The sequence below is a fragment of the Mixophyes fleayi genome, chromosome 7 (genome assembly GCF_038048845.1).
Source record: "Mixophyes fleayi isolate aMixFle1 chromosome 7, aMixFle1.hap1, whole genome shotgun sequence".
NCBI lineage: Eukaryota > Metazoa > Chordata > Amphibia > Anura > Limnodynastidae > Mixophyes > Mixophyes fleayi.
Window position 1 is genome coordinate 80,370,591 of NC_134408.1, and position 27,076 is coordinate 80,397,666.

The 27,076-nt window shown below is 43.6% G+C and overlaps 1 protein-coding gene across 4 annotated transcripts in view; it reads left to right on the forward strand.

Annotated features, from left to right (window-relative positions):
• Positions 1 to 22,277, forward strand: part of PMS1 (PMS1 homolog 1, mismatch repair system component) — a 276,036-nt gene extending 253,759 nt beyond the window's left edge. For all 4 annotated transcript variants that reach the window (XM_075180034.1, XM_075180033.1, XM_075180035.1 and 1 more), the window contains 2 exons: positions 21,259 to 21,416; positions 21,740 to 22,277. In XM_075180034.1, coding sequence (XP_075036135.1) covers positions 21,259 to 21,416; positions 21,740 to 21,907 — 326 coding nt within the window. In that variant the 3' untranslated portion in view covers positions 21,908 to 22,277. The remainder of the gene's footprint in view (positions 1 to 21,258; positions 21,417 to 21,739) is intronic.
• Positions 22,278 to 27,076: the final 4,799 nt, after the last annotated feature.

Sequence of the window (27,076 nt, forward strand, 5' to 3'; positions counted from 1 at the left end):
GTTGAAGCCGGTACTATACCCTGGTCAAGCCCAGTCTTCTAGTGTGCCTGGGAGAGGTTCCAGTGGGCCACAAAGGTTCGTGGTTCAAAGAATCCTTAATTCTAAAAAAGTGCAAGGGCAGGTGCACTTCCTGGTACAGTGGGTTAGAAGAACGCTCTTGGGTTCCGCGGAGACAACTCCATGCTCCCAAACAACTGAAGGAGTTCTTCAGGAAATTTCCAAGAAAACCTGGGTGTCGGGGTTCCTTGACCCCTCCTCAAGAGAGAGGTACTGTCACGAGCCGCGGCGGTACTCACAGCTCGCTTCTCATGCGCTCCAGCGTCCCGGCCGTCACCTTGACGACCGGGACATCATTTCCTGTTCCTGCCCGGCCGTCACCATGGCAACGGCCGGACGCCTCTGCTATAGCGCTGCGTCCCGGCGGTAGGCGGGCGCATGTCAGGCAGCCTGTAGGCTGATTAATTAGGTCTGGTTTACAGGCATTAGCCTGCATCTGAGTATTTTCAGGGACAAGCCCTGATCGGCCCTGCTCTGTATGAGCAATTAGTCTGCAGCTGTGTATCCTACTCCTGATTGGTCTGTACTTGTATTTAAGGCAATGAGGTCTGCTGCCTCATTGCCGGTTATAGCTTCTGTGCTCCAGTCTGCTGACCTGCTTGTTCCTGTTTCCTGATACTGCTACTGATTTCCCGTGTATGACCCCTGGCTTCGAATTGGACTTCGCTTGTGTTTCCTGTGACCCTGATCTTCGGCCTGTTTACCGTTTCTGCTATCTGCCTGTGACCCCTGACCTCAGCTTGTTTACCGATACTGTTGTCTGCTGCAGGCCCTTGACCTCTGCGTGGACCTCACTCCGCCTGCCTGGGTTCTCCCCAGCCGGTACACACTTCACGACCCTCTGTCAGTCTGCGGCCCAGTCTGTCCCCACCATCAGGGGCTCCAGTGAACACCTGATTGGCAGAGTAGATTCCGGGTTGTGTTGTGCCGGCTGGAGGGGTTCCTAACACACTGTACGCCCACTAGCTTTCCTCACACATCACAGGTTATAAAAAATGTAAAAGTATTAAGCAGTGGGCTGCGCTCCTATCAATTGCCACTTGTTACTCTAAAAAGAATCACACAAATTCCAATACATATATAAAACTAAAAGTTAGTTTTCAGTGCTATAGATTGTTGCTATAGATTGTGTTCACACAGATATAATGAATATAGGTAATACTTACATTTTCTTGGCCCTATCCTTGATAAAGACCTAACTTATAGGGTTAAAACGCGTTGGAATAAGGGCCTCTTTCTTCTTTTGGAACAGAAGTACATCTTTACAAAGAATAGGAACAGCTGGTGGAGAAATATTATTGTATTCCCAGGAACTTCAGTGCTTGTTCTCTCCATCTTAAATATCAGTGAAATTGTGAAAGAGGGGAACATTAATAAGGACATATGGATTGAAAATTCACATTAATATTTCATTGTAAATGTGTGGACACATGTACACAATTCCATGGAAACAATATTATGCTATGTAATATCCTTTTTTTCACATGTGACAAATTGAAAACTGCGGATGATTGAATGTCACTAAAGCACTGAAGGAAGAATGTGAGAATATCGCCCTTAGCTGGGATGGCAGTTACCCTCTGTGTGGGATTCAACTCACTCGGGTAGACCAGAATATATCCAAAATAAGGCTTTATTTCAACAGCACAACACCACAAGGCGTTCACAAGATACAGGGTAAATGGTAGCATGTATCCTCCAGCAGCCTCTTGCAGTCATTTAGGACGTTAGATGCTTCTTTGTATCCAAAAAAGATGGAGGACTAAGACCCTGTATTGACTATAGAGGACTAAACCTTATTAAAGTCAAGAACACCTATCCCCTTCCTCTCATCTCAGTATTATTCGATCAATTAAGAGGCGCTACAGTCTTCACTAAAATCGATCTCTGTGGAGCATATAACCTCATCCATATCAAAGAAGGAGATGAATGGAAGATGGCGTTCAATACGCACTCTGGCCACTATGAATATCTGGTCATGCCGTTTGGTCTTAGCAATGCACCTGCCGTGTTTCAAGATTTGATTAACGAAGTCCTTCGTGAGTTCCTTGACCACTTCGTGGTTGTCTATTTGGACAGTATCCTGATATACTCTAAGGCGTTATCTATACATCGGGGTCACGTCAAGCAGGTTCTATAGAAACAACGGGAACATCACCTTTCCGCCAAACTAGTAAAGTGTGAGTTTTAGGAGCAGAAGGTGTCATTCCTCGGATACGTTATCTCTTCCGCTGGGTTCTCCATGGATCCCACTAAGGTCAAAGCTATCCTGGATTGGGTACAACCTAACAATCTCAAAAGCAGTACAGAGGTTCTTGGGCTTCGCCAATTATTATAGTGGGTTCATTCATGGCTTTGCTGATATTGTGGCTCCTATTGTCGCCCTGACCCACAAAGGAATGGATCCAACTAACTGGCCACTCCACGTAGTAACCGCATTTGAAAGCTTGAAGAAAGCCTTCGTATCTGCTCAGGTACTTAGACACCCGGAAACTGAAATACCATTTGTTCTTGAGGTCGATGCCTCTGACATCGGTGCTGGCGCTATCTTATCTCAGAAGGACCCTCATACTCACCGCCAACACCCATGTGCCTACTTCTCCCGTAAGTTCTCTTCAGCAGAAGCAAACAACAATGTGGGCAATAGGGAACTATTGGCAATTAAATTTACCCCTGAGGAGTGGCGACATTGGCTGGAAGGTGCTACACATCAAATATCAGTTACTGCGGACCATAAGAACTTACAATACATACAGTCGGCCAAACGCCTGAACCCCAGACTGGCCTGCTGGTCGTTATTCTTCACCTGATTCAATTTTGTGATCACCTACCGACCAGGTTCTAAAAATATCCAGGCAGATGCCCTATCTAGAAGCTTCTTGGCACATCATGTTCCAGTTACAGATCCTGTGCCCATCATCCCCTCCTTCATAATCCATGCTGGGTTAACCCAAGACCTGAGCACCACGCTTCGCAGGTTTCAAAGATTAGCACCTGAGAATACTCCGGAGGGATGTTTATTCGTTCCAGTTCATTTAAGAAAGGCGGTCCTTGCAGAAGCATACAATAGTAAGATTGCTGGACATCCCGGAATTCATAAAACTTCGGAAATCCTCTCCCATACTGTATGGTGGCCATCATTATCTGCTGACGTCAGGAGTTATGTCCTCTCTTTCGAGGGTTGTGCCAGGAATAAAGTTCCCAGGAACCCTCCTGTGGGCCAGTTGGTTCCATTGCCCATTCCTGCAAAACCCTGGACACACTTGTCCATGGACTTTATAGTCGATCTGCCACTCTCTGCAGGACACCGCCATATGGGTCGTGGTAGACCAGTTCAGCAAGATGTCACACTTCATACCACTAACCAGGCTTCCTAGTGCTCGAGATTTGGCTATCCTGTTCATCCAGCATATATTCCGTCTACATGAACTTCCTACTGATATAGTTTCTGATCGTGGGTCCCAATTCATAGTACAATTCTGGAAATCCTTCTGTACCCTTCTTGGAATCAAGATTAGTCTTTTGTCTGCATACCATCCTCAGTCTAATGGGCAAACTGAAAGGGTTAACCAGTCCTTAGAACAGTTCTTATGATGTTACACTTCTGGAACTTCATGATAATTGGTCCTCCTTGTTACCCTGGGCAGAATTTGCCTATAATAATTCTTGTCATTTATCTACTCAAACTTCTCCATTCTACTGTAATTTTGGTTTTCATCCCACGTCCAATTCCTTGTATTCCCTCAACTCCGCTGATATTCCGGAGACTCGTTACACAGCCATTGATCTTAAAGCCATTTGGAAGAAAGTACAGTCCTCTTTAAGACGAGCCTCATTTTTTGCAAAAAAAAAATTGGGATCGCCACCGTACCACCTGCCACTTTAAAGTGGACCAAAAAGTGTGGCTTTCAACACGCAATATTAGTCTCAGACAGCCTTGCAGGAAATTGGGGCCTAAATTCATCGGTCCTTTCCTCATTGTCAAGCAGATCACTTCTGTAACTTTCAGATTGAAAATTCCTGGTTCATTGAGAATCCCCAACACATTCCATTGCTCTCTACTTAAGCCTGTGCTATACTCTGACCAATCCCAGCCTTCAAGTTCGCCTGTGCAGAATAGGAACAAACCGCAGAAATATACCATTCAGAAGATTCTCAATTCTAAGAGAGTGCAGGGGCAGGTGTACTTCCTGGTACAATGGAGGAATCGCGGTTTGGAAGAGCGGTCTTGGGTTCCGCGAAGAGAACTTCATGCTACAAAACATCTGAAAGAATTCTTCAAAAAATTCCCTAAGTAACCTGGGTGTCGGGGTTCCTTAACCCCTCCTCAAGGGGGGGTACTGTTACGAGCCGCGGCGGTACTCATAGCCACTGCGGCTCGCTTCCTGTACCCTCTAGCATCCCGGACGTCATTTCCGGAGTCAGCCCGGCCGTTGCCACTGCAACAGTCGGACGCCAGCTGCTGTAGCGTCGCGCCCCGGCAACGGAGGACAGCCGGGTGCATGCGCAAGTCCATGAATAGCCTGTAGGCTAATCAGTTTAAATTTATTAATTAAGCAGGGGCTGTGGATGGTTTCAGAGCTAGGCTGTGATTGGCTGCTAGTTGTATTTAAGGCAGTGAGGTCTGAAGCCTCACTGCTGGTTATAGCTTTTCTGTTCCAGTTTTGCTGACTTGCTCCTGGTTCCTTTTCACTGTCCTGTGGATACTTTGTTTGGATCTCCCGTGTATGACCCCCTTCTTGGATTTTGACTCTATTTGTTTTCTCGTGCCCCTGACCCTTCTGGCTTGTACCTTGGACCCTGCTACCTTGCCCCTGACCCGACCTCTGGCGTGTGTTAACTGACTACCCTGCTTGCCTGTGACCCTTGACCTTGGCTATTGTTTTGACTACCCGCTGCTTTCCATCAGTCTCCTGGTTTGCCGCTGTGGTCCTGCATTACCAACCCACACTACATCTAGAGCTAAGTCCTGGGGGCATCTGAGTACCAGTGAGCGCATCAATTTCTAAGGGAAAGGCAGCTGCTAAAGGTGAAAACCTCCGTCATCTAGTTCTGTGGGTTGGTGATCAGGGCCAGCAGCCTAACAGTATATTACTGTGTGCATATCATCTAGAAGTTCTAACCTAATTACCTCTCAGATTACCTGTTGACCTAGCTAATTAAGCTGGGCTGGCAGCTAGCTTTGTCAAGTCACTCAGATATTATTCTGATTACAAACCAAATCTAAGCCACACCTTGTAACAATGGACATTTGAGACAAATGGTAATTACCTTAGCTAACAAAAGCAAAATGACTTCTGCTGTCTTGTTATTTTCACACAGTATGGCAATATTCTTTCTATTTCTAATACATACAATATTGCAGGTAATAGCAAGGGCAAAGTGTACCTAATAACATGAAATAATACTACATATAATACACAGATTCTCTGGTGTATATAGTCAGACTGGGCCAAGGATTAAAAAGTGCATTAAACCATGAGAAACGGGTGATGAATAAAAAGTTCTCAGTCCCGTGGCACCCCGTTTATTGACAAAGAATATCTACTTCAAGAAAATTTTAAGTGTATTCTATATTCCGTACATCTGTGCGAATGCAATCAATAGCACTGGAAACTCTATTTTTAAGTTTTTTTTATATTTTTTCACACATGTGCTACTCAATATATCCACCAGCTTTTTCTCACATGCTTCCCATATGCCCACCAGAGTTACTGTGACTTTCCATCCATGTGTCCAACAGCTTTTCTCACATGTCAAACATATGCCAACCATTTTTTCTCTCACATGCTACCCGATATGTGAACTCTGCATATCAGCTTTTCCCCCATATATATTTACTTGCACTGTTCCTGCATCCTTCCTTGAAGGATAGTCTCTGCTGCTCCATGGACTTGGTGGCAAAAGCTTACCCATCCAACTAGATGCAGGATGTGAGTACCACTCCACTCTAGTTATAGCGCTCTTGTATGCCCCTGTCATACATCCCCTAAGCGGGCACTGCATATCACGATTTGTCATACAAATCCAGGGTAGGGATTGCTGTCCAGGACATTGCAGAGGGATCTCCGATGTACAGATCAGGGATGGATATGGGGGAAGCTACATGAGTGTAGCGGGTAAGGTGTCCAAGGCTGTATTAAGAACACTTCCCAACTTCATGTTTCTTACCCAATTGGCAGGCTCCCTTGCTCACCTGCAAAACAATAGGGAGCCCTTGTTACAGTGCCCTCCTGCCGGTCAGCTTCCTGTTTGTCTGTCATTGGTGCACACTTGAGTCCCCGTTAAAAAACCTCATGCCAGGCAGTGGCAGGCTATCCCTGCTTGGTAGGGCTTCTTTCCCTGCAGTGTAGGCCAGACAGTAATCTGGGACATACCCAATGTAACACCGCAGCAAGATGGTCAAGCTGAAGAGCTCTGGATCACAGGACAAAGGAGAGTGGCACTGGGCAGCAGGGAGAGTGGCACTGGGCAGCAGGAAGAGTGTTTCATACTTTGAGGGCACACACCATATTATATATATCTTCATGATACATAACAGGAGAGACAGAGAGCAGCTTTCCTCTAACATGCACAGAGCACATTTTAATTTTCCACCCCTTGGCTCAGTACAGTGAATAAATTAAGTGACTGTTAGCTGCCTCTGGCACCGCTTGGACTGAATTATAATGAGACCGATGCCAGGGCTAATAATGCTACAGTGAATGTTTTTATTTGAAAACTTGCAACATAATATACAAACATAACTACAGATGGCATCCTTACATTTTAAAAGCAGAATAAATCTTAGGATTGCTCCCAAACAAAGAGTTTGAAGGGCTATGCCCAAAAGGTCCAACTTAAATGTATATAAGATAAAACCATAAGAGTAAGGATGCCATTACTATACCAATTAACAGAACACAATACAGTACACACAAAATACTATATCCGCCACGAATAAGCAAACTGTAGATGTATGGCAGCCATACTAAAATACTCTTAGCTAGCAAAATCTAGGGAGTGAAAGGACAGTAAGAAAAGCCGCACAGAGTGAAGAGACACCGGACTTTGACTTTGCTACGGAGGCCTCAAACCCCGCCAGAGTCTGATCCAGTTGGCATTGGCCATCCGGCGCCTCTCCAGATCCCTCAATTTCCAAACTTCATGGAGAATGTTACCCACCACCACTTCACAGGGAAGGATTTTATGCCTGATGGATACCTGACATCGTGCAATCCACGTGAAATATCTGACCACTAGACTGACTAAAAAAATGGTGCAGAAATCAAAAGCCCTCCACCTGGCCTTGAATGCCCCGTAAACCCATTCAGGGTAACTAAGCCCCGAAAGGCAGGGGATCCCCAGGGACACGGAAACTTTTTCATAAACCTCTACATTAAAGGGACACCGAAGCAAGAAATGGTCCATAGTCTCCTCCACCCCTAGACATTCCTCCCGTGGGCAGCCACGATCATCAGCATTTCTGTACTTAAGGTTCCCACTCACGTAGAGTCTCCCATGAAAGGAGAGCCAGGCAATGTCCCATAGCTTCAACGGGATTCTCCCTGAGTTAATCAGGGAAGCCCCACCGAACTCACATCACCCGGGCAGTCCTCCAGTGACAGCGGACCCCAGAAGTGGGAGTGCAGGACTCTCTTCTCCCGCTTCCTTCTAGAAGAGATCCCGACTTCTCCCGCCCCCAGACCCCAACGCCTTGTCACCTTCAATCCCAAGGAAACGTAGGCCGGGAGATACCCATGCCGGATCCTGAAATTTCTCACAGCGCCTCCCCCATACCACGCACTGAGGAAGGGATCCACCCACACCCTGAAGCCACCCACCCACCGAGGAGAGGCCTCAACTAGGAGACTACTTAGGTGCAACTTCAAAAAAGTTGTGCAAAAGAAGAGCACTGGGTTAATCATACCCAGGCCACCATCCCTCCTCTGGTGGTAGGTCACAGCCCGCTTGACCAGGTTCAGCCTATTCCCCCAGAGGAGCTGGAAGAAAACTGCATAGACCCTTGACCAGCTCCACCCTTTCCTGGAGAGAGTGTTTCCACCTCTTCCAACTCTCTACCTTCCGGGAAGCTTCCTCCAGCCTAAGTTCCCAATTTTGCTTGGCATAATCGCCAGGGCCGAAATGAATCCCTAAAATTTTGACCTTATCACTAGCCCGGGGGAGACTGTCTGGAAGGCTGAATTTACAACCCTCCTCCCCCATCCAGAAAACTTTACTCTTTTCCTGGTTTACTAACGAGCCACTGGCCTCGGAATACCCGCAGACCAGAGTTGTTACCTCCTTTGCTTCTGTGGAACTCGACAAGGACACTCCAGACCCAACAGCACTCCCCCCAACGAGCTGCCATCAACCCTTCGGATGAAGGGATCTATGGCGAACACATACAGGAGGGGGCTAAGGGGGCAACCTTGTCTTACTCCAGAGCTGACCCTAAAGGACTGACCCACCCAACCATTTACAAGAGGGAAGCTCTCGGCTTGCTTATAAATAGTACGGAGCCAATTCACCACCCGGACCGGAAGACTATACCACAGAAGCAGAGCCCAAAGGTACTCATGGTTTACCCTATCAAAGGCCTTCGACTGATCTAATGCTAAAAGGTACTTCCCCCACTTCTCCGCACCACACCGCTCAATGGCCTCCCGCACTGCCAGGACAGCACTGAAAGTGCTTCGACCCTTCACAGTGCAATGCTGAGAAGGCAAGAGCATCCGGCCGGAAACCTGCATCACTCTTTTAAAAAGTACCTTCGCCAGAACCTTCCTGTCGGTATTGAGAAGAGCGATGGAGCGCCAGTTTTCAACACTCGACTGATCCTTCCCCTTGGACAACAAAACAAGGGTAGAGACCCTCATGGAGGGAGGCAATAAACCTCTGCCCAGGCTCTCATTAAAGACCTCCGCAAGGCGCGGGCCAGGATGTCCCCAAAGATTTTAAAAAACTCAGATGTAAGACCATCTGGGCCTGGGGCTTTCTTGATAGATAACCCATCTATCGCCATCCTGACCTCGTCCACCGCTATCTCACTGCCCATGGACTCAAGCGAGCCGCTAAGATCTTCAAGACCAGGAGTTTCCCTCAAAAACTGGTCCATCCTTTCTCTGTCAAGTGACTTCTCTGACAAGAGATCAGAGTAGAAAGACCGCACGACACCAAGAATGCCCTCCTTATCCTCCCTAAGGACACCCTAAGGACACCCTCAGCATCGCGCAAGCCCCTCACCTCTTTAGCATCTACCGAGTTCCTACAGCTCTGGAAAGGGTCAGGCGAGTGGTACTTCCCATAATCCCTCTCCAGAATCAAGGAAGCATACCGGTCATACTGTATCTCTCTCATCTGAGCCTTCAACCGGGGGATCTCCCTACTATCCCCCTGGCCAGAGATCAAAAATCCAAGTTTCCTTCTCAGCGCCAAGTAGGTACTCTCTTTTAACAAGTTAAAAGTCCCGGGTCCTCTTCTTAAGCATCTCCCACCACTCTGATCTACTCCAAACTGCCTCCAAAAGTGTTTCCTGGGATTCAAAGAAGTCCTTAAAGGACTGTCTTATCACCTCCTCCTCTAGGAGCCTAGAGTTCAGGCGCCAAAGACCCCTACCCTTCCGAAGAGTCTCCGAGAGATTCAAGGACATAGATAAGTAAACGTGATCGGAGAACTCTACTGGCCTCAGCTCCGGCGGCAAGGTTTTCGAGCTCTCCTTAACGAAAAACCTGTCTATCCTAGACCTACAACTGCCTCTAAAATAGGTGAACCCCGTGTGGTCCGGGAAATGGCGAATATGCACATCTACCAGACCAGCCTGCCTAATCATACTAACTAGAAAAGAGGAGTCATAGCCCAGAGAAGTCCTTGAACCTCCCCTGTCTTTAGTCCTAATGATGGTGTTAAAGTCACCACCAAAGACTATCTGCGGGCTGAAAAAAGGTATGGTTTTATCGCACCGAAAAGACACTTACTTTCCCACTTGGTTTGGGGACCATAGACATTAATTAACCTCAGCTCGTGTCCTCTCAGATTGACATCCAAGACCATGCATCTACCTACTTCTAGTTCTATAACTCGCTGGATGGTTATCATGCCGGTAAAAAGCACCGCCACCCTACCGTACGGCTCGGCCGCAAAAGACCAGTAGGAGGGCCCACGCCTCCACTCCCTTTTAGCTTTATGAAGGTCAGCCAGCTGACCCAATCTGGTCTCCTGCAAAGATAAAAATCAGCCTCAACCATGCTGAAAAAATCAAAGGCCATATAACAAGCACGTTCGGATTTTATAGATGCCTCATTAATGGTAGCGAATCTAATGGGCTGGGAAGCCATCCTTCAGAGTTATAGAGCAGGCACAGTTCACTTCTTCTTCACCTGTTTAGCAGAATCCTCATCTGAGGACCCATACCTCTTACAACTGACCCCTGTCGGCAAGGCCTACCCCACCAGCAGGACCACTTCTTCCCCAGAAGGAGGGACCTCACCCGGCCCAACAGCAGCCAAATTACAATCACCACCCACCACTTCCCCAGAAGTAATTGTAACACTACCCAGGATGGAAGGACCACCCGGATCAGGCGCCAGTACAGGAGGGGGGGCGGGAGGAGGAATGGGGGGGGGAACAGCAGGGAGGGCAGGGGATGAAGCGAGAACCAGGGATGGGACGGAGCAATGAGGAGAAACGGGTGGAAGGAGGAACAGAGTTGGAAATAGCAACTGGGTGCATGGCAACCAAGGGGTGCACCTGCAGGGCTGATCCAGAGGGAACAAGAACACCAGAAGAGTGGGTGGGGGAAGGGACGGGATCAGGGACAGGGTAAGAGGCCAAGTCCTCCACAAAGTGAGACCCCAAAGGATTCACTACAGGAGTCTTAAGAAAGGACTTGGCTACCTTGGATTTATCTTTAGGCTTCCTATACACAGCCACCTCACTCAAGGCTAGATCTCTAGATTTTTTGCATTTTCTTTCCACCCTTGGCCTAAGAACCAAGTCCCCACTCTCCGTCCTCACCACATCACCCTCCTCCATCCCCTCCTCCTCACTAGAGAGAAATTGAAAGTTATTTGACAGCACTATACCCTCACTACCGTCTTTCCTGGCCTGACTCTTCTTACCCCTCCTTTTCTGCTCTACCCACGGATTCACTGAAGCAACTACAACCGACTCTGACACTGAAACCGCAGGCTGTTCAATAACAGGCAAAAGAGGGATGGGCTCCTGATGAACAGAACTTGTGGAGGCCCTCAACTCCTCCCCCGTCTCAATGCTTTCTGCCACACAAACTAATTCATCATCAGGGATCTCCATATTATGAGAGGCGTGTGGGCATTTGCTGAAAGGGTGACCAATAACGCCACATAGGTTACAACGAATCCTATTACAAGAGCGAGACTCATGCCCTACGTCCCCGCAATGCCCACACTTTTGAAGGGGGCAATTGGCACTGAGGTGACGGAAGTCGCCACAACGGTGACACATCCTAGGCTGGCCTGGGTAGAAGCACTTTATTCTATCACGCCCTAAGAACACTGCAGATGGTAAATGCACCAGGCCAGCCTCCGTGCACCGCAGATCTACCGTGGCAGACCATCCGCCACCCCAGACACCATGGCATTGGGTCAGGCACCTTAACAAGCGGGGACACCAAGTTTGAAAATCTCTTCACCCAAAACGTTAAATCAGCTGCTGGGATGGATTAATTGCGCACTAGGATGGTAACTTTTACACGCTCTTGTAATTGGAATTGCCTTAAAGTTTATCCACGGATCTCTACTCTTGCATCCAGCCCACCTGCTCCAAAAAACCTGCAGCCCTGGTAAGATAGAAAACTCACATCATATTCTGATGTGCCAACCGGGTGGATGCAAGTGAAGAGATATGCGGGAATAAACTTAAATGAATCGAGAAACATCTTAAGAAATTCAAATCTGCTCGGGGGGTCTTTCCCCATGAATTTCAATTGGACCACATTACGTCATTTAAAGGGCTGCCCCACAGAAGAGCCACCGTAGTCCTTCGAGCTCCAGCTCCAGCCCCCGAAACAGCCCCCGCATACGAGACCAGACCAGGGACAGGAACAGGCCCTTCAGTAACATGCAGAGCACCAGATCTTATAGGGTTAACTCGCTTTCCACCATCCCTGCAAGGACCAGTCCTAGATGGCACACTAGGGCTAACTACCTGTTGTTCAGAGGAACCTCCAGCACAAGATTCCAGTTGTCTGACCGAATCCCCCATTGATGATAACATATTTGGCATTTTTTTGGGCAACATCCTCAATTAAACCTGCTGCCCTCTTAACCCTTTCTGTTAATTTCAGCGGGCCATAAATGGTGTTTATAATTTGCTAACCGATATCCCCTCATCACCAGGGCTTTTACCAGCAATCAACATAGATTGGACATTCTCAACCACAAAAGATATAGGGTTATTCATAGCAATATTCACATACTTAGCAGGCTCACAAACTGCAGAGATTACACACACAGAACTTGAGGAGGCTGATTGGCTGGAAACCTCAACGACAGAGACAGGCACTATACTTTCATTGCCTACTAACGCCTGACAACCCGCCCCACCAGAAACAGCTTCCGCGTACATCAGGGAGATCAGGGCATCAGACCCAGACACAGCATGTTCAGTGACCACAATATCATTAGAAACAGACATTAAAATTTTGCTCCTTACTGACGCCTGACATCCAGCCTCACCGGAGATAACCTCCGTATTCAAAGAGGGGGTCAGGGCACCAAACGCAGTAGCAGAATTACCGGACTGACTACTCACGGGCTTCAGGCACATAGGGGTGGGACTCTCAGCAACAACACCAGACCCCGCCAATCTCCGGACGCCGGATACAGGACTGCAGGCCTCCACCGGAAGCGCCCCAGTGAGCAGTGACGCAGGACCAGCCACAGAAACTGCAGCTGAGACAGCACTCCCTTCCGCAGCACCTGCAGCCCTCTCCAGTTCCATCACCGATGGCTCACCCTCCAGAGCCCTGATCTTGTCATACAAATAGTCAGTTGTTGTATCATCCGGCTCACATGCCTGCAGATTAGCAGGAAAACACTCAGAGTTCTCCACCGGTGTTGCTGCTTGCAACCTGGCACACAGCTGCTGCAGGGACAGCTCTTTCTCTTTCAAGGCAGACATTAACTCCTCAATCTCCAGTGTGATAGCCACACGAACACCGCTGTAAGCTTTATTTTGCTTTTGCTTTTTTTTGCACGATCCTCTTCCTGAGACCGGTGATCGCAGACTCCAGCTGCTCAACTTTGGATTTGATTGTTGAACTCTCCTCCGTGTCAGGTAGGCTAATAGACGCAGGGTCCACTACCTCAACGGGCGCATTCTCATTCTCCTTAGCGATGCCCAGCTCCTCGACAGACCCCAGTTGTGACATCACCGGGCCCGGCACGGGGTTCACTGGGGTTGCGGTATATTCACGGGATTCCCTGTTATCCCTCACAGGGATCTCTGTGTCTTCAGCCACCCCCTGTTGTGTCATCACAAGGGGGGACAGGACACCCACAGCACTCTCTTGGGCCACCTTGTTAAGTTCCACAGTCGAGCCCATATTTTCCCCAGCACCCAGTTGTTGCGCCACTGGGGCTGGGATACCGCTTATCACACTGTCCGATCCCTCCATATTTATCTTCATATGAGGAGGCTGCTTCTCACATGTCTCAGAAGGCACTGGGACTCTCTCTGCGGTGTTGTCTTGAGGTATGCCTCCTGCCAAGACAGTCCATCACAGTAGCAGCACTAGCATCCAATTCACCGGCCGAGATGTTTACAGGCCGGCTGTGAACAAAGGAAGTCAGACTTGGCTCCAAAGCAAGATGTGATTTACTAGGCCCGGAAGCCTGGGGACTTTTCTCCTCGCCTCCCCCGGGATCCTCCATCCTTTCTGGTTTTAGACCCAAAGGCCGTACTGGTTTTCAGGAGGTTTACAGGACACGTCCTAACACCACGGCTGCCGGAATAGAGTGCTGAGTGAACAGTGTGCCCCCCCTCAGCACCCAAACACAAAGCAGCGCCACTAAATACCACAAATATGACTAATTCTACAGCTCACAGAAGAAAATCTGGAAGCGAGAGAAGTCAGCCATAATTTTACTCTGATTTCATGCCAGTCTGAGTAGTACACTCAGCACATACCTGTATTTGACATGCATAACGCTATGAATTCCCCTATCTTGAAAATAGGGCATATTTTACCAATGTGTAAAAAAATAACAATGTTTCTCAAAAAAGTCATTCATCAAAGACACTCCACTGTCACAATAGCTTTCTAACAAAAGAATCCTTAGGCCTAAAACACCCTGTACACTTTCCCGGAAAAACAGTGACTCTTTGCAAAACAGAAAGTGGGAAAAAAGGCGATTTTCAATTTTACATTAATCCTAACCTGTCATTTTTTGGTTTTGTTTTGAAATGTGGCATGCAGCACCCATAGTCAGGTATCCATTGGTTTTCCAAATCTCAATTTAATAGTTTGAATTCCATTTAAGATGTAGCCATGCCCTTCTCTCACGAAATTAACATGGCGGAATGAGATTTACTATAATCAACCTTAATATAAGGGCACACATGTGTCCTTATAATTTGTTTAATTTTTTTTTATTATGGTGGAATTCATTTATTTTTTTAAGGGTGTATAACCTACCCACTGAATCAGCATGTCTTTCCTTGGGTGGGCATGGTTAACCCCTTGGAAGCTTGAGAACACCCTTCAACTTTCTTTCTGCATCCGGTATATATCTCAAAAAACCCATTTTCCCGCATGATGTATGATTTCTGCCAAAAACACAAATGCATTATCCTCCACACAATCGCCAATTCTGCTGATGCAGACATTCAGCACACAAATGGATTATGCCCAATACATACATTGTCACTTAAGCACATTACAGCCATACATTAATGATGCAATGCATACATTGTATCAATATATACCAGCATCATTACATAGAAATATTCTACCAAGCATACATACATTAACACAAATGCGTATTCCCACCCATTTTGTCCATTTCTCTGCAATACTTTACAAGTCCGTGCTAAGGACCAAGGTATTCACCAGCAGCCATACTGCATATGCAAATTCTGCAAAATGCTGTAAATTAGTATGAACAAACCACGTACCACCAATGTAAATGCAAATGCCCCCTGCTGTTGCATGTAGCACACAAATACAGGGAAGCTTTATTTTTACATTGCAATTTAGTCAAGTTAGGATATGCATCCTACCTCTAAATTTGTCCACACATTTAAAATTTGCTCATTTGCAGCCTAATGAAATGAAAATTTATTTAGCTAAAAATAAATAATAATTACAATTACTGTAGACAATAAACACAGCAGCTGTTTACTGAGGGAATATGCAACCTCCATCGGATTAGAAAAACACGCCAAAAAGACAATTATCAAGCAATCTATTAAAAAAAAAAAAAAAGATGTAAGCCTAACAAACAGTATAATAGATAAAGAATGGCAGAATTAATACTCTCATCTATTGCATTCTTTAAAAGATACTGTAAATACCAAAAAATATAGATCAAAATGGCGCACCGTATCTGCTGGCTAAAATGTTGTCTAAAATTGACTCAAAAGTTAAACCTAATAGAGCCCAATTATAAATAAATAATAAGTTATTGGCGACACCCAATTCTTGATCTGAAACGCAGCTGTCTAGGGTTGTGTAACCCTACTGCTAAAGGCAAACAAGAATTAGAAATAAAGACAGCGCTGGATCTGATCAAGAAAAGACACACACAATGTTGAAAAGTAAAATACAAATATCAATAACAATTTATTTAATGCACACAATATAGATATTTTAGTGTAAATTCTTCAAACAGTTATATCTCATGACAATAAAAATGTAAAACTAGGTCTTATAAAATATGGTATTTTCTGCTGATTTTATTTTATTTTATAAGACCTAGTTTTGCATTTTTATTGACATGAGATACAACTGTTTGAAGAATATAGACTGAAATATATATATTGTGTGCATTAAATAAATTGTTATATTTGTATTTTACTTTCCAGCATTGTGTGTGTTTTTTCTTGATCAGATCCAGCGCTGTTTTTATTTCTATTTAAAAGATACAATTCTATGTATAGAACCAGCAGGTCAAGTGGTTGTACCATGTTGAACTCCTAAACAACACACACAATTCAATTAGCTCACATAAATATTGAGTAGTTTCCATATAGACTGAAACAGTCTGTTTGTGATACTGATTTAGAACATTTGCTAAAGTACTGTGTGTATCTGCAATCCATTGTCAAATCAAGGAGCTGCAGTTGGCAACTACAATTTCTTATATCCTCCATGAAATGTCTCTTCAAGACTTAAGTCGTACTTCCATTGTATTACGGTGGACATGAGAACTACAATATCTAAATAGTATATGTTGTTTATTAACTAAACTTACAATTTTAAATTTCTCTTTGATGGCATATGAAGTTACTTCCAATGTTTTATTTATGTAATCATTCTAATGTTTTATTATTTATAGTGTTATAAGTTGTACATCTTAGGTGTAATACTTACCCGCTCCTCGTCCCTTGAGCAGCCGGCCGCCTGTCGCTTCCGGGTTGCGGCAGCACAGATCATGTGACTCCCGGTGAGGAATTCAAAACTCCGCCTGTCTTCTGTATATAAATCGCGCTTGGACACAAGTCCTGTGTCAGAGCAAAAGGTTACACACCTGACTTCTGGCTCCCTGTACCTGCTCCTTGTGTTTCTTCCTGCATCTCCTGTGACTTCCCTAGTGTACCAGACCCGGCTTGGAACAGACTATTCGATTGGACCCTCAACTGTTATCTGTCCCTGACATGGCCCTTACTATTCTAATTAGATCTTCCTTTGGCGTGACGGACATCTGTTATTGTGTACTAGACCGGCTGTACCTCACTACTCCTTGAAGGAATCTCTGCTATACATCTGACTTCAGTTACAAGTACCTTTCCAGTATTATATTGTTGCTTGTCTACCTGTCTCTCACTTCTGTAGGCTTAGTAGGGGCCGCAACCTGCAGTTTCTCAGCAGACAACCCATCCTGCCTTGCGGAAGTTTTTGGGGAAGACCTGAGAGGCTGTTAGACTCCTCGCCCTGATAAGCTAGTGCCAATACTGACTAAGGGACTCCCCTGAGCGTAACATTAGGTGAATACAACAATAAACAACCTTATGGTAGTCACAATTTATTTTTAAACATCTAGTTTTTTTAAAGTTATTACTTTTTTCAAATAGAATAGTATTTATTTCATTAAGCAGACACCTTAAAAAAGTATTTTGTTTCAATAAAAGAAAGTTCATTTGCTCTGACTAATTTTATAAGTTCCGTGGCATAGGGCAGCAAGGTTTCTATTAAACATTTATTTTTTTGGCTAAAGTAGCATTCCACTATATCTTGAATTATATAGGCTTTATGAACCAGGGGGTAAATGTATCATACTCCGATTTGTACAAGTCTCCGGAAATCGGCGAGTTGACAGCTAAAATTTAAAGCGGCGCTGCCTTGTAAAGGGAAGGGAAACTTCCCTTTACAAGGCAGCGCCACTTTAAATTTTAGCTGTCAACTCGCCGATTTCCGGCGACTTGTGCAAATCGGAGTATGATCCATTTACCCCCAGATCTTTAAGGTATCCCTTATTGATAAAGTTCTTTATTATATTAGGTGCTTGTAGTCCAAATGTACAATATATTTTTAAGCATTTTAATTGTCCCATGGGGATAGTTGTGGTTGTGATAGTTGTGGTTTATAATAACCGCTTGAATAATATAAGTAGTTGTTGGAGTCAACATCTTTGCGATAATTTGAACCGATAGTTCTAAAGCCCTGCAATGAGAAAGAGATGTCCAAGAAGTTCATTAAATTGTGACTAATTGTATGCCTGAATTCCAAATTATAGTGATAACAATTTAAATGAAAAACATATATTCCCCATCCAAATTATAAATCATCAGTGTGGCCATAGAAGACCAGGTTCGTCTCTAAACGGCCCTCATATATACTCCCTCTCAAAATTTGCCCACTTACAAGTTGTCAAACCTCGGAGCGATCCTGGATCCCATGGTGTGAGGATACCACCTTTAGCTGGAATGGCATTTACCCTCTGTGGGTTTCAACTCTCTCGGGTAGACCAGAATATATCCAAAATAAGGCTTTATTATGACCGCACAACACCACAAGACATTCACAAGATACAGGATAAATGGTAGTATGTATCCTCCAACAGCCTCTTGCTGTTAGCACTCCAAAATAATATCAGTCTCTTTTAGAGTCTTATCCTCCCGCAATATTCCCACTACTGATTAGCTAGACAGTTACGGTATCGTCCAGACCCTGTCATGGTAGGGTTTCCTCCAGCGGTACCACGATGCCTGGCCTAGAGTCCTTTTCGCTAATGTTTTGGACACCAGGATCCTCCAAGCTAGAATAGCTCTCATTGCATTCTGCTCTCCCTATATTCTTGGCTGTATATACAAGGAGTAAGGTCAAATGTCTCACTCCTCCCCTTTACACAGGGGTCTATAAGTGGACACTTCACTGTTAGACATACTGTCTCTGTTACCTTGATTATACAATGGGATGACTTGACTCAATTGGCTATTTGGCTGAATACACTAAACAAAGAGTTACAATATAACATTAATGAATGACACTTCCCGCTTGCGTGAAACAACAACATTTGACACATTGTAGCTGCCACATTACACAATCTGAGTCTGTGATACATTTTGATACAATAACATTTATATTGATTCATGTTGATACATTTCCCAATGCTCGTTCAGCCAGTATATTACTGTGGAGGCACGTTGCATATCATCTAGAAGTTCTAACCTCTCAGATTACCTGTTGACCTAGTTAATTAACTTGGGCTGCCCGCTAGTTAACTCAGACATTGTTCTGATTACAAACCAAATCTAAGCCACACCTCATAACAATGGACATTTGAGACAAATGGTAATTATATTAGCTAACACAAGCAATATTACTTCTGCTGTCCTGTTATTTTCACACAGTATGGCAATATTCTTTATATTTCTAATACACACAATATTGCAGGTAATAGCAAGGGAAATATGTACCCAATAACATTAAATAATAATACACACAATACACTGATGTTCTGGTGTATATAATTAGACTAGGCTAAGGATTAAAAATTACATTAAACAGTGAGAAACGGGTGATGAATACAAAGTTCTCAGTCCAGTAGCACCCCGTTTCTTGACACATGGCCATCTCAAGTGTCTGTAAAAAAAAAAAAAAAAAAAGTGTTTTCAAATAGAAAATTATTAGAATGAACGCCAGTCTTTTCTGTCGGAAATGAAAGCAACTCTGGAAGGCCAGATGAGGATGGATCCACTCCCGGTGCTCGTGAGTCGGTTCCAGGAGCCTGGAAGAATTTTCGCAAGCTTAGATGATGGAGATCCTCTGGAAGATACTATGGATAGGAAAATGGAAAGCGGTTTTAAAAAAGTTACATATTTTTTCAAGCATTGCACTTAAATCCAGAATAACTGTAGGCTCAGTGTCTATTCACATTCATCTTATGGGCTAAGAGGCGAAGAGCCTACGTACAGATTTCGGAGAAAAGATAAGGCAATATCTACTGATATGTGTGGAAATTATGCAAAAAATTATTGATTTCATTTGTGAGGCATTGCTGGATACAGTGATTACTCTTTTAGAAATATGACTTCAGCAGTATTGACAAGGCAGGCCCTTTTATGCATTTTTCAGTTGCAGGTGTGCAAGTGAAAACACCTGTCCATGCTTCCATTTGAAGATACTTTCCTTTATGGTCAAAACTTGTATTCAGTAATAGAGAAGACACTAGAGCTAGGTCTAATCATCTGCCTCAGGACAGAAGCGCAAGATATATATATTTTTTTCTTTCTCTATACAACAGTTCAAAGAAACTCGAATTTATAGACCTGGGAAACAGTATTGTATTCGGTTTGGCAACACTTCTAGACAATCTTTTTGGGTTCTTTAGCGCTAAAAGAGGGATACCATGACAGAAAACAACACAAATACTCTCTTCAAACACAACCTGTTTGTTCCTGTAGAAGCCAGAATTGTAAACTTTGCAGAAGTCTGGAAACTTGCCACTCAGGATTAGTGGGTCCAAGTTATAGTCGGCAAAGGCACAACAAAGAATATCATGTCATGAGGTTTCAAACTCCATCCACTCCTCTGTAGCTACAGGCATTAAAGACAGTTTACATTATTTGTTAAAAGGAAGGTTGATAAGTCTGTTCCCGCAATCAGAAGGCACTGTGTTCAATCTGTTCATGCTACAAAAATCATGGAGGGTATTTCAGAACCATTCTGATACAAAGTCAGTTTATGTACGCAAATCATTCCCAAATGTGGTCAGTCAGCTCAATTCTCAACACAATAAGAAAGGGAGATTTTCTAACCTCAATAGACTTGCAGGACACGTATTTCTACATTCATAATGCAACACAGCACCATCTATTTCTCAGATTATAAATCCAGAGTTGTAACTTCCAGTTCACCTGCCTTCCATTTAGCCTCTCCATGTCTCCCAGTGGTAGTTCTTATGGCTGCTCTCAGAAAACGGGACATATCCCTATGGCTGTATTAAGATAACATTCTTTTTCAAAGCAAAGGCAGAACACACTGCCAAAAGTATGACAACACAGGTGATCCTTTCCCTAAAACAGCATTGCTGGTTGTCAAGTGCCCTCTCAACACTAATATTTTCCATCTCTTTGAATCTTACAATTCAAGAGTTTGTTTGGTTTACAAAGCAACCTCTGTAAAGTCAGTTTAATGATGGGGGAGGTTACTGTAGCTGCTTCCCTAGCATCAAACACGCACATTATAGTCCACTCATCAACATTAACAACTGCCACTTACTACTTGGACAATCTAAGAGCAATTGCTACACTAGCCTCCTATGGTCAACCCATAATTAATAGGAAAGATGTTCTACAAGGCTACATGTACACATGCAAACCATTCAAACAGTCACATTTCTAATATCAGTATATGGTACGCATATTCATTTCAGGTTTTTTTTAAAATATGAAAATCTATCTCATATGTTGATGGCTACTTGTATATCTCAAATCTATCCTACATCTCCTGAATTATACATGGTTTATTAAAGTTAGTAAGTAGCATAATTTACATATTTAATTTCTCCTAATTGTTAGGATTGCCAAATGTTGAAAACCGTATTGAGATTGAAGGTATGGCCAGAAGTTTGCCTTTTTATGGAGTTTCTGATCTAAAAGAAATTTTGAGGTCTGTGATGAATAAACATGAAAAACTGTGTGACTGTAGACCTCTGAAAGTTTTGAATTACCTGGAGGTGAGTGAGTTTACAAAACAAAATTATATTGTATGTAGAATATAAAGGATAAGTATGATCCACACTTGTTTGTTTATTCTATTATCTATTGTTAGGTGCATTTTGCATTATCTCTGCTGCTGTTTGATTGAGTGCCACTGTTTGGTTCAGTATAATTTTGTTCTTACAAAAGTGACAGTTTACAGCACATGATTCTTTAACTAATCTCCATAGTGGGTCTGTGTTTTACAGTTAATCACATCTTTCTTTCATTGTAGTAGTTAGTAAATATGTAGAGACTTGTATGTTTCTGACCTTTTGTTATTTTCATCCACTATTGTTAGGGGGAAGCTGTAAGACTGACACGACAACTGCCCTTAAACCTATCAAAAGATGATGTGAATGACACTGTAAGTCGGATGAAAAAACAACTTGGTAGTGACTGTAAAGGGTGCCTCCATGGTCATCCATTTGTCCATCACCTCACAGATATTCCTGAAGCTTGTGACTAGATGAATATTTGACTTTATTTTTGAATGCAATACTGAGAATACATGTTTAACAACTGAAGAACAAGTACACTTGTTTATAAATCAGAAACAACTTTTTTTGTGAGGGTGGGAATTGTGGTAAATAAATTCATACAGAAAGGCACCAGTTTGCCATAACATACAGTATGTTTAGAATGGATAGTTAAGATAAGTGCTTTCTAACATACACAGTGGAAAAAAGTTCTGGTAGTTTGTAAAATGGCATAAATTTGGAGGAGAATTTCAGAAAAGTCTGTAGTTTCCCTTTAATTTTCTTGTGTTATTTTTTTATAGTTTGTACTGTTATTGCATTCTTTTGAACCTCTGTAATAAATAAATGTGTTTTTAATTTTCAGTTTTTCAGTTTTATTTTTCAGTATAATTTATTTTTAGTGGTATCCATATTTCCGGTTTCCCTTTTTTACGTCCTTATTGTTTTAGTTATGTGCTTAAGAGAGAAGTATAGCAGGCAAAATTGTTATTTTGTGTTTAAATGTTATATACAGTCATGGCCAAAAGTTTTGAGAATTACATAAATATTAATTTTTACAAAGTCTGCTGCCTCAGTTTTTGTGATGACAATTTGCATATACTCCAGAAGGTCATGAAGTGATCTGATTAATTGCAATTAATAATAATAATAAGTCCCTCTTTGCCATGACAATGAACTTTATCCTAAAAACAACATTCCCACTGCATTTCAGCCCTGCCAAAAAGGACCGGCTGACTTCAGGTCAGTGATTCTCTCGTTAACATAGGTGACAATGTTGACGAGGACAAGGCTGGAGATCACTCTGTCATGCTGATTGAGTTATAATAACAGACTGGAAGCTTTGAAAGGAGGGTGGTGCTTGAAATCATTGTTCTGCCTCTGTTAACAATGGTTACCTGCAAGGAAACATGTGCAGACATCATTGCTTTGCAAAAAAGAGTTCACAGGCAAGGAAATTGCTGCTAGTAAGATTGCACCTAAATCAACCAATTAAAAGCGTCAAGGAGAGAGGTTCAATAGTTGTGAAGAAGGCTTCAGGGGGCCCAAGAACGTCCAGCAAGCACCAGGACCGTCTTCTAAGGTTGGTTCAGCTGCGGGATCGGGGCACCACCAGTGCAGAGCTTGCTCAGGAATGGCAGCAGGCAGGTGTGAGTGCATTTGCACGCACAGTGAGGTGAAGACTTTTGGAGGATGGCCTGGTGTCAAGAAGGCAAGCAAAGAAGCCACTTCTCTCCAGGAAAACCATCAAGGACATACTGATATCTTGCAGGGATTGGACTACTGAGGGCTGGGGTAAAGTAATTTTCTCTGATGAATCCACCTTCAAATTGTTTGGGGCATCTGGAAAAACGCTTGTCCGGAGAAGGAAAGGTGAGCGCTACCATCAGTCCTGTGTCATGCCAACAGTAAAGCATCCTGAGATAATTCATGTGTGGGGTTGCTTCTCAGCCAAGGCAGTGGGCTCACTCCCAATTTGGCCTAAGAACACAGCCATGATTAAAGAATGGTACCAAAACATCCTTCAAGAGCAACTTCTCCCAACCATCCAAGAACAGTTTGGTGATGTACAATGCCTTTTCCAGCATGATAGGCAAAAATGATAACTAAGTGGCTCGGGGATGAAAACATCAAAATTTTGGCTCCCCAGACCTTAATCCCAATGAGAACTTGTAATCAATTCTCAAGAGGCGGGTGGACAAACAAAAACCCACAAATTCTGACCAACTCCAAGCATTGATTAGGCAAGAATGGGCAGCCATCAGTCAGTATGTGGCCCAGAAGTTGATTGACAGCATGCCAGGGCGAATTGCAGAAGTCTTCAAAAAGAAGGGTCAAAACTGCAAATATCATAAACTTAATATAATTGTCAATAAAAGCCCTTGATACTTATTAAATGCTTGTAATTTCACTTTAGTATACCATAGCAACATCTGACAAAAAGGTCTAAAAACACTGAAACACCAAACTTTGTGAAAAACAATACTTGTGTCATTCTCAAAACTTTTGCCCATGACTGTAAATAATATTTTAATAGTTTTGAATGGAGTGAAGTATAATGTGGCTTATTGAAAAAGAGAAAAATATAAAGTGCATATGTAATCAAACCTTTAAGCTTTGGGTATGTGTACAACTCTAAGTTGCTATTGTGGGGGACCAAAAAAAATAACAATAAGAAATAAGTACAACAGCACACAGGGATTATCATTGAAAGCACAGAGTCTATAGTTCCGTGTGCTACATGAAAAAACGGTCAGTATTTAACTTGTGTGCAAAACAGAATACTAATTTGCACCACTTGCATTGTAACATGGTTTTGTCCAGGAGACTGAAATAAGAAGTTTCTCAAGTTAAGATCCTTAATGAATCAGGCACAAGGGGCCTGATTCATCAAGGTACGCGAACGCATACGTATCTGCGTTGCTTACTTTGAGTGACGCAAACACTTGCGGGAGTGAAATTAGCACCTCAAACTGCAAAAACACACCCTCCTGTGGTCCTCTACTCTAAAGACACAGAACACGTCACAATTGCCTGGGGCTTATTTTTACGGGATAGCTCTTTACTCATTATTCACTGCCAAATAACAATGATGTGGCACACTCTGAAAGTTGTTTTTCCTTTGCTAATAGTGTGATACACACTTGTTAACTGAAACACACATGGCCTTTCTGTGGTTTGGATTTCAAATTGTCGAATTGTATGCAAAATGCATGGATATGGCTACCTTAAAAGCACATATATAATGACTCGATTAAAATGTATATGTATATGTCTGTACTAGAAATCCATCCGCCTCTTCTGGGAAATCCATAGCATACTCTTCCATAAAGAATACACACACACACACACACACACACACAAAAGAGTGTCTACAATCTCCACACAGATTAAGGGCTTCAGTCTGGATTAGAATTTATGACTGTCTTTATGGGAAGTGGGAGAGCTACCCACTAGGCCAACCTGAAAGGTGAAAAAACACAGAGAGCATGCGTGCTACACAGGTAAATGACAATTAATAGTACTCCTCACTATTCACACAAATTTCAGACAAAATAACAATCTCACAGGTAGCTCACTGGTTAGCACTTTGGACTCACAACACAGCAGCCATGAGTTCAAATACAGACCATACCCATAACAATTGTCTGTACATTGGGTACTGGAATCATTATGCTAAAAAGAAACGCAGGAACTTCACACAATGGTTTTATTGTTTACATTTGATTTGTTCTACATGCTCAACTACATTGTAAAATATGCCCTCCTAATTACCCTGTATTGTAAAAAACTCATTTTTTGGGTGGAACTTTCGAAAAAGCCTCAGGACCCATAGTTCACAGGCACATTATTATGTGCATGTTGACATTTATTACTACGAATGGACTAACAGGGGGGGGTAAATTTGTAGGGGACAACCTCCTTGGAGTTAAATGCTACATTGCCTGCCATCCGACTTTCATCTGGATCCACAGCGTGCACGTTATGTCATGTACTCAGCTGTATCCAAACACAACAGACCGCTTACCACACTCCAGTACCATGGAGCTTTGCTTCGCTTGCACTTCTGCCTTACACCACTTATGCCACTTCTGGGTACAGTTTCCATGTTCTCTTCAATGTGTGACTAGCTTTGCTCTGACACTGGAACGTAACCTTGGACTATCACTACAATGACACATGATTTGGGGAAATTGTGAAATAGCTAGGCCATTTGTCCCTTTGGAATTTGTCTTGCACATAGAGCCTCCAGATGCCATACCTCTTACAGGGGTGGCTTGTTGGTGGAGGGCACATGTTAATTTTGGATGACATCCAAACAGCAAATCAAAATCTTTTCTGCTAGAGAAATGATAATGGAGTTGTAAACAAACCATTTTCTATTTAAATGTTAATTTTTTAGGATTATTATATACTTTTTCCTTTATCCTTACACCCACATGTTGGGTAATTAGATGAATAAAGAGACACACACCAATGGTTTTTTTTTTAACAACGTGTATATATATTTAAAGTGTGGGAATGTTTCTCAACTATTTACAAATAACCAAAAAATATTTACATTAAAATAAAATAAATAATATTAAAAAAATATTAGAACAATGCGGCCCAGTAGGCCAATTTAAGTTCAAATTCCGCAATCAAGCGGGCTTGCTGGTTGTGGAGGGCGTGCAGGTCATCCACAAATCGGCGCAGGTGGGCCATGAGCTCCGATGCCGTTGGTGGTGGGGGAGGCCACATTTGCCCTTCCTCCATGGGTGCTGAGAAGAAACAAAAATCAAAAATAAATATACATCCCAACCTAATTTGTCAAGCAGGCACGACTTACTAGAGATGTGTACTGTTACATTACTTTCAAATGTTAGTCCTCTAGATACAAATGCACTGGGCCGCACAATAGACGTTGATAAGTCTTTGGTGTAGCATTTGGATTGATGTACTACATTCTGGTGTGGCACGGGGAGAGGGGCGTGGACAGGGTGCTCTTACCAGCATTATAGGCTCCAGGGCAAAGCACTACAATGGGCCACTACCTACACAATCACTCACAGGAATTAAAAAGATTTGGGTTTATATTTGAATTTCAAAACAAAAGATTAATATACTGACAAGTTGACCAGGCTAGCGGGCCCATTTTTTATGCCCCTGTGGTTTGAGTGTTTAACGTAAATAAAATTTGTAGGGAGATATTATGTTTTAAAACTGTGGCATTTATGTCACCATTTAATCAACATGTGTCACAGCAGGGATTATGTACAAGTATAATGGACATCTCAGACGTACCAAATTATGTCCATCACTTATCGCAAATACCAAGCCCACTGCCTCTTGGCTGCCCGATGCTGCCTCCTCCAAAATCTCATCCTCCGGGTCAGCCTGCTCCTCTTCCAGCAACACCACCGGCTGGTGCTGCTGGTCGTCCTCCTCCTCCTCCTCATCCCGCACTCCCACGGGCTGGTGCTGCTGGGGACCTCCTCCTCCAGCACTCCCACGGGCTGGTGTTGCTGGTCGTCCTCCTCCTCCTTCCGCACTCCCACCGGCTGGTGCTGCTGGGGCACCTCCTCCAGCACTCCCACCGGCTGCTGGTGCTGGGCCTCCTACTCCTCCTCCACCACTGCCACCGCCACCTCCTCCTCCTCCTCCTCCTCTGCTTCCGCCTC